Source organism: Arachis duranensis, chromosome 2, assembly GCF_000817695.3.
Source record: "Arachis duranensis cultivar V14167 chromosome 2, aradu.V14167.gnm2.J7QH, whole genome shotgun sequence".
Classification (NCBI taxonomy): domain Eukaryota; kingdom Viridiplantae; phylum Streptophyta; class Magnoliopsida; order Fabales; family Fabaceae; genus Arachis; species Arachis duranensis.
The window spans coordinates 45,356,420-45,364,378 of NC_029773.3; the positions used below are offsets into that span (position 1 = coordinate 45,356,420).

A 7,959-nucleotide genomic window follows, 5' to 3' on the forward strand; every position below is an offset into this window, starting at 1 on the left:
GCTTCCTCATGGTTCCTTGTTCGATCCTTGTGGAGGGCAGGGCAAGGTTCTCTTCCTCTTGGTCTCAAGGCACCATTTTGTGCTCTGCCCTTGTAGTGGGCAGGGCAGAGTTGCCTTCTCTCCTTGGTTTTCTTATGTTGCCCTCCTAGAGGGCAGTCTGCCCTTGTGGAGGGCAATGTTGCCTCCCCCTTAGCATGCGGCACGCTTCTTATTCCTTCGGCCACGCTTTCCTTTCCTTAAGCTACACTTCTTAGGCCACGCTTTTCCTTTTCTTTTCTTTTCTTCACCTATAATAAACCAAAACAACACTCCAAGTATCACTAAATTCAAGAGGCTTATAAATCAATTAAAATTCAATTAAAATTAGCTTAAACCTCATGATTTATCATTAATTTCATGGTGGTTGCTTGATTTAGAGAAGTTATGCATTTTTACTCCAAATCACTTACTTAGGATGCAAGAAAGTGCATAAATGCTAACAAAACAAGTGAAATTAGCTTGAAAAATGGGTATATGATGACTTGTCATCAATTTACTTCTCCTTTTATAATTCTTCTTCTTCTACATCTATTCTCTCTAGTTTAGCATTTAATTCTTGTAATTCTCTACTTTTATGTTGATGCACTTTTATTCTTCCATTTTCCTTTAATGTAATTTGTGTTTTCATGTTCCTTTATTGTTCATTTGATTTGTTGTTGTTAATTCTTTGTAATTAGTTGTTGTTAGATTTTGTTCTTATTGTTGATTTACTATGCTTTCCTTTTATGCCTTCCAAGTGTTTGATGAAATGCTTGGTTGGATTTTAGAATAGAATTTTATGCTCTTGGCTTAGATAGGTAACTTAGGAACTCTTGAGTTACTAATGTCCAAGTAATTGATGATTGGGATCCATTGACTCTAGTTCTCACTAATTGAATTAATGGAGAGTTAGGACTTATGGACTAGGATTGATATAGCTCATTTGACTTTTCTTTACTACTAGTTAGAGGATGACTTAATTTGATAGATCATTGCCAATTCTCAAGTTGTGGTTAGTGATTAGGATAGAGATCCTTGACCACCAACCCTTGCCAAGACCTTTTTAGCCATTAGTTTACTTCCTTGCCATTTATCTTTCATGTCTCTTATCAAAACCCCAAAACATAACTCATAACCAATAACAAGACACATTATTGCAATTCCTAGGAAGAACGACCCGAGGTTTAAATACATCGGTTTATAGATTTTAGGGGTTTGTTTTAGTGACAAACAAATACTTGTATGAAAGGATTATTGTTGGTTTAGAAACTATACTTGCAACGAGAATTTATTGTGAATTCTAAACCACACAAAAGTCCGCTCATCAAAATGGCACCGTTGCCAGGGAATTGCAATGGTGTTATATTATTGGTTATTATATATATGTAAATAGTGTGAATATGTTTGCTTTTGTTAGTTCTTGCTAGTTTTAGGATTTAATTTTCTTGCTTATTATTTGATTTTATTTTCATTTTTCTCTTGCTATCAGGAATTCTCACCTTGGCTATGAGTTTGGTTATTAACATGTTGTAGGAAATGAGAGCTTCAATGAGAATGTCTATCAAGGATGGGACAATCAAAGGTGGGAGGAGCCATATGCATATTATCAAGCTTCATGGCAACAACCTCCACCAATGCACTATGAAGAAGAGCCATTCTATGATGCACGCCAATCCAATAGCTATAGTGAATCTCCTTGTGACTTTCAAGAACAACCACCATATGCCTATAAGCCATGTCCTCAACATAGCCCTCAACCATACTCACAAGCTTCTTTTCACCAAACACCTCCATATGACCATGACCCATATCCACCTAACCAACAACCTTTTGAGCCATATGAGCCATACATAGAACCACCCGAATTCCAATATCAATACACCCAAAAACCACCACCTCCACACCCTTACCAAGAAGAACCATTTTCCTATTATGAATCCTTTCTCCAAAACAATGAACTCTCCTATCCATCCCAATCTCTAATGGATGAAACCCTTGGTGTTCTTCTTCAAGGGCAAGATGAAATGAAAAGGGATGTACAACAATTTGTAGCTACCTTAACCGAGGTAGTAAGCTGATTAGCCTCCCAATGCTTGAATATTCAAGGAACTCCCAAAGCTACATGTGAAGAATCCAAGGAAGAACATAGCATGAAGGAGAGATTGAAAACTCCGGTGAAAAATAAGGAATGCCACTTTGTATTAGAACAATTGGAGAAGCCTATGATTATTGAAGAAAAGGAAGAAGTGGTTGAAGACTTAGGAGATGCAGAACCTCCATGGGAATCGAGAACCATAGAACATACCTCCAAGAAGATTGAATTTGTTGTTGAGGAGGAGTGTGCACAACCTCCAAAACAATTCTTGAATGAAGACTTGGAGGGAATGAAGCACGAATTGAGTTCCCTTGGTGACGAAGATCATGCATCCAATTTTCTTGGTGAAGAATCCTTTGAACTTAAAGAACCTTCTCCCGGTGAATTTGAAAGTGATGTGGAGGTAGATTTCTCTCTTCCTCCCATTTATGACTTGAGTGATGGAGAATAGTTAGATGAAATTGAGGAACAAAGAATTGAAAGTGAAGAAGTTTGCGAAGAGGTGGAGGTAATCAAGGAAGAACATAAGGGAGTAGAGCTTGCAAGCACATTGGAAACACCTCTCCCCAAGCCATCACCATCCATTCTTTCATTCAAGTTGGTAAATTTCTTATACTTAAGCTTTATTATTCCCCTTGAATATGGTTTGCTTGAGACGGATGGTCAACTTAGAAAAATTTGTGGCTTTAAGAGTAAATGGGAGATGGCTAGTGGTTGGAAACATCATTCTAGGTTCATTATGGTTGCATGTTCAAAGTTTGATTGCAAGGTTTGGTATAGAGCTAGATTGCTTGGGTCTAGAAGGATGTTTGGTCACTTGAATGAGAATTCCAAGACTATGACACTCAAATGGATTAATAATAATCAACATGAAAATGGGTGTCGAAACAAGATATGGGATCCGGGAATACATGAGGATCAAGTTTGGGAGCCCATGGTTTGTGAAGAACTCCATCAAAGCTTGGAGCTATTAATTTTGAATGATGGAGCTTATTGGAGAACCAAGCATTGGTGGAAGTTCCAAGATGAGTTCAAGCACAAGCCGCCTTGATGAGGAGCTCCCCAAAAGTCCAACTTAAGGACAATAAATAAAAGTGCTAGGTGGGAGACACCCCACCACTACAAGAAAAAAGGCATGTTGGCACCCTTTTTTCTTGCCACACTTTTAAAGCGTGCCCAAAAGTGGTCTATGGGCACGCTTTTGCGAGGGTGGCCACTAATTTGTGATTTGGCTACGCTCAAGCGTGGCCATAGAGAGAAATTGGCACGCTTTTATGAGGATGACTACTTTTTTAAAATTTGGCCACGCTTTTTTATTGCCACGCTTGAAAAGCGTGGCCATAATGAAAAATTGGCACGTTTTTAAAGCTTGGCAAAATGGATTCGTTATCGTTACATTTTTAAAGCGTGGCCGTTTCCTCTAATCTTTCGACACGCTTTATAAGCGTGGCCACAAAGTTCCAAAAAAGAAAATTCCGCCCTTCTTAATTCGAAACAAACAGTATACACAACTACCCCCTAACAACACTTCTTCCTTTCTTCGAAACACACCCTTCTCTTCTTTGAAACAATGCCTTAAAAGCGAAAACCCTAACACATAGCTCATCATCCTAACGGCGGCGGCACTCTTCACCTAACATAGAGCTCATCGCCGGTGCTCTCACTCTCTCCCCCAATAACACTCGTTGATCAACCTCGTTCCAACCCTCTCTAGCAACCCCTCCGTAGGTGCCACCTCTGCCGGTGTTCCCTGTGTCGGCGCTCCTTCTGTTTCTCCTGTAAACACCTATCCCTCCTTCGGCGGTGACTCACTCTAGTAAGGCCTCCCTCGGCGCTCACTCTCTATCGCAAACCCTCCGTCGACGCTCACTCTCTCTCGCAAACTCTCAATCGTCACTCCTCCCTCCATGGTTCAGCACCCGCCGTGTTGCCTTCTCCCTCTCTGAAGTCGTCGTGCCGCCGTCTCCATCTCCTTCACTCGTCGCACCTCCGTCAGCCACGTTCAGCGTTCGCAGCACCGTGGTAAATTATCTCTTCAAAATTTTTTTGATCTGATTATTTGTTTTTGAATTTGATTTTTTTGTTTTGATTTTCTTGGTTCATTTTTTTCTGATATTTCTAAATTTATATTTTTTCTAATCTGATATTTGGTTTAGGGTTTTTTGCTATAGAGTAACTTTAGTTAGGTAGGTTATATGCTATTATTTTTGCTATAGAGTAACATGGTAGGGGTACCTTTCCCTGCTTGATTTGTTACGAAGACTGTTTAATATATTTCAATACTTAAATATATTTAATATTTAATATCCAACTTGCAGGACATTCAAGAGGCTCATGGGGCAAATAGTTCCTGTATTTGGTGTTGATTGTGCATCAGGTTCGTCTTTTGTCCTTGCCCTAACCTATTGATGTCTGGAATCCTATATTGTATCTTTATTTATTCAAGATTTAATTAAGGGTCTTGGTAACAAGTGTTAAGGCACTTGCTAAGAATACTATAAGAACAAGTAAATGTTAATTTTTTTTTAATTTTTCTATGCACTTAATGCAAACCAAAACTTTTCTATTTTCTCTCTTAACCAATGCCCATAGGAAACTCTTAAGTTAAATCTTTTAAATTAATTTGTAAGGCTCTAATTGTATAGTTTCATCAAATTTTTAAGGCTTAATTACGCCAGTCCTTCTCAATAGCTGTTAAACATTCTGAATTTCTGATAATTGAGTCTTTTGTTGTTAGCAGTCCCTGCCTATTGATGTAGAGAATGAATTATACTCTATTTTGAACTTAATCTTGTAGTAATATGTTGCCTAAGTTAGTTTTATATTGGCCTTAATACATGTTACTTGTCTAACTTTTTTCCATCCATTGGTTATTAGGAGATACGTTTACTGATGGATCAGTTAAATACACAATGACTTCCATAAATGTTCCTGAACCTGTAATGTCATTAGCTATATAGCCAGTTTCAAAAGATTCTGGAGGGCAAGTAAGTAGTTTCTTTATGTAACACACTGACCACCCTGTCCCAGCTTATCAAGTATTTGATTTTCTTGGTATATCACTTGTAGTTTTCAAAAGCTTTGAATCGCTTCCAGAAAGAGGATCCTACATTCCGTGTTGGTTTAGACCCAGAGAGTGGGCAGGTAATGTTCTATTCTATTTATCTAGATCATAAAAGTGGCAAATTTGTTGTACTTGCAATGACATAGTTTACCTTTATCCAATTACAATAATTACAACTTTAGAAGAGATACTTAATGACAAACTGTTAGCATCAAAGATATAACTCCAAAAAATGTTTAATTGCAATTACAACTTTCATTACCCTATCGTTGGAGCATAGAAATCATGTGAACCAACCTTGCAAGAAATATAATGATTGTGACTCACTCTTGATTAACGTTCTCTCAAACAACAGCATGTTTAAATATGCATAGACCTTGCATGCAAGGCAAGATTAGGGAGTAGGCACTGTTTGAAGAACTGTTTGATCATTACGAGATTCTTTAATTATTTTTCCCCAAGTTTTAACATACTGAATATTACAAGATAAGTATGCCGTTGTAGTCTGTAATTATATATTTTTTGTATTAGGCTCAATAAGTACTTTCTAAAAGATAAAAAAAAAAGTAACTTATATTAATCTTTCAGCAAATTGTTTATTCATAAATTACATTTTGAGAAGTTCCTTTTAATATAAGCGCTTGACAAAAGAGGCATTTTTGTTCATGTTAGTTTTAAACAAATGTATCTCATTTTATATTCTTTTCTGTGTAGTTAGAAATAAAATTAAGTTGATGCATTATTAAAAAATTTTAAAGTTAGTCAAGAAAGTTTTGTTAAATAAAAGGTGTTGTGAATTAATAAACGAAGAAAGTATACATCGTGATTTTCAAACAATGTCATCCAAACTAAATGCATGCCTCTTAGGAACAGAAAATTGCTGGTATTCAAGGGCAATAAAATTTTAGATAGGGATTTTTATTTACTTCCAGACTTCTCCTTGTGTATAAATATCCTTTTTCTTTTCTCAATAAACGTGTAATAATCCTGAGATTTAAAATAAATTGGTTAAAGCCTGCTTCTCTTTGCTGTGGTTCTGGGCTAATGGCTTTCATATGAAGTATCTTACTTTATGATAGCAGCTGATTGTGAATTTGTGATGATCCAACTTATCCCTAATAACCTTTTGTTTCTTGATTCTTAGTGAATTCACTGTGTTTGCAGGTATATTGGACCACTTCCGGCAGGATCATCAACTAAATTCGAATTTGAAAACCTCCTTGTTGGGCAAGCTATTCCATCAGGTTTTATCCCTGCAATTGAAAAAGGTTTTAAGGAAGCCGCCAACTCGTGAGTGAAATTTTCATCATTGACCATGAATGTACTAAAGACCATCGATAAATGTAATGAAGGAATAAGTGAGCATTCAAAAGTAATTTATGGGGACTAAGAATGTAATATTGAGGAAGCCAAAGTTCATTCATTGGAATATTTACAAAATATCAATTTTATTATGCGATTCAGCCATGATAGTATTACAATACTCATTTTATGGTAACGTAATGTTGCTTTCATACAGGAGGGCTTTAATTGGACATCCTGTTGAAAATCTTAGAGTTGTCTTGACAGATGGTGCTACTCATGCTGTTGATTCTAGTGAACTTGCATTTAAGTTGGCTTCTATCTATGCTTTCAGACAGGTTCTTTACAATTCTGTCATCCATATTTTATAACATTTCACATATCATCCTGATAATATTGTCCATGGTTTTGTTTTCATAGTAATGACCATATTCTTTGATATTTGTATCAGTGCTATACAGCTTCCAGGCCAGTTATATTAGAACTTGTTATTCTTGTTGAGCTGAAAGTACCAACAGAATTCCAAGGAGCCGTTGCTGGTGACATTAACAAGTGGGGTTCTTATTTTATTCTATCCTTGTTTCTCTTTCAAATGGATATTTCGATAAATTTTAACAATTACTGATATTTTTTTACCTCGTTAACAGGAGAAAAGGTGTTATTGTTGGCAGTGATCAGGAAGGAGATGACTCTATCATCACTGCCCATGTAAGTGATTAACAAATCCGTGCTAATATTTTTATTGGAAGGTGTTCAAGTATTTTTGTTAGTGTTAATGGGAAGGTTAGCATGCTTATGTCTTTTGGGCATCTAAAATCTGTGCATACTTAACAAAACTAGAATGCTTTTGATGCTTGTTCTGTAAACTTGAGAGCATGCTCTAGGGTTTAACCTTAATGGCTTAACTGGGAATATCTAATGCAGTTTGTCAATTTCAATTCTTATTCCTTTCCCCTCGTGCTATGGTTGTTGATTCAATACAAACTCTTGATCCTATTAACACTGTTAGTAGTTTTCCTTCAACTCTATTAACACTTTTCTTTTTCTATCATTTGCCAATGTATTTAAATTTAACATTTTGTTTTGATTTATGTATTCTCCAGTGGCCAGACAAAAAGGCCAATAATGAGACACTCTTGAAGCTTGCTGGGTTGTTTCAGAGGAATCTTGAGACATTCACCAATCACAAGATTGGCAAGGACAACAAACACACCGAAGAGATTTTGGCAGCTGGACCAGTTATATATATATTGCATTTCTAATAATAATTTTGATTTCATTGGTTTGGTTTTAGGCATATGTAAAGTTGGAGTGTTGTTACATTTATAAATTTTTCACATGAATGGAATTCACTGCTTCTCATTCTACTGTCTCTATTCCTTCTGTTCTTCTCTTTAATTAGTCAGATCATATAAAATTATGTAGTAGAATAGTAAATTTGTTACTCCTACTAAAACGTGGCCATATCCTACAAACCTAG

At 36.3% G+C, this 7,959-nt stretch overlaps 1 protein-coding gene across 1 annotated transcript in view; it reads left to right on the forward strand.

Moving 5' to 3' along the window:
- The window catches only part of LOC110278178 (elongation factor G-1, mitochondrial-like), a 19,662-nt gene extending 11,921 nt beyond the window's left edge, over window positions 1–7,741 (forward strand). The window contains exons 2-10 of the mRNA XM_052257815.1: window positions 4,432–4,490; window positions 4,991–5,052; window positions 5,183–5,257; window positions 6,260–6,273; window positions 6,342–6,467; window positions 6,697–6,817; window positions 6,931–7,031; window positions 7,127–7,187; window positions 7,583–7,741. Coding sequence (XP_052113775.1) covers window positions 4,432–4,490; window positions 4,991–5,052; window positions 5,183–5,257; window positions 6,260–6,273; window positions 6,342–6,467; window positions 6,697–6,817; window positions 6,931–7,031; window positions 7,127–7,187; window positions 7,583–7,741 — 778 coding nt within the window. The remainder of the gene's footprint in view (window positions 1–4,431; window positions 4,491–4,990; window positions 5,053–5,182; window positions 5,258–6,259; window positions 6,274–6,341; window positions 6,468–6,696; window positions 6,818–6,930; window positions 7,032–7,126; window positions 7,188–7,582) is intronic.
- Window positions 7,742–7,959: the final 218 nt, after the last annotated feature.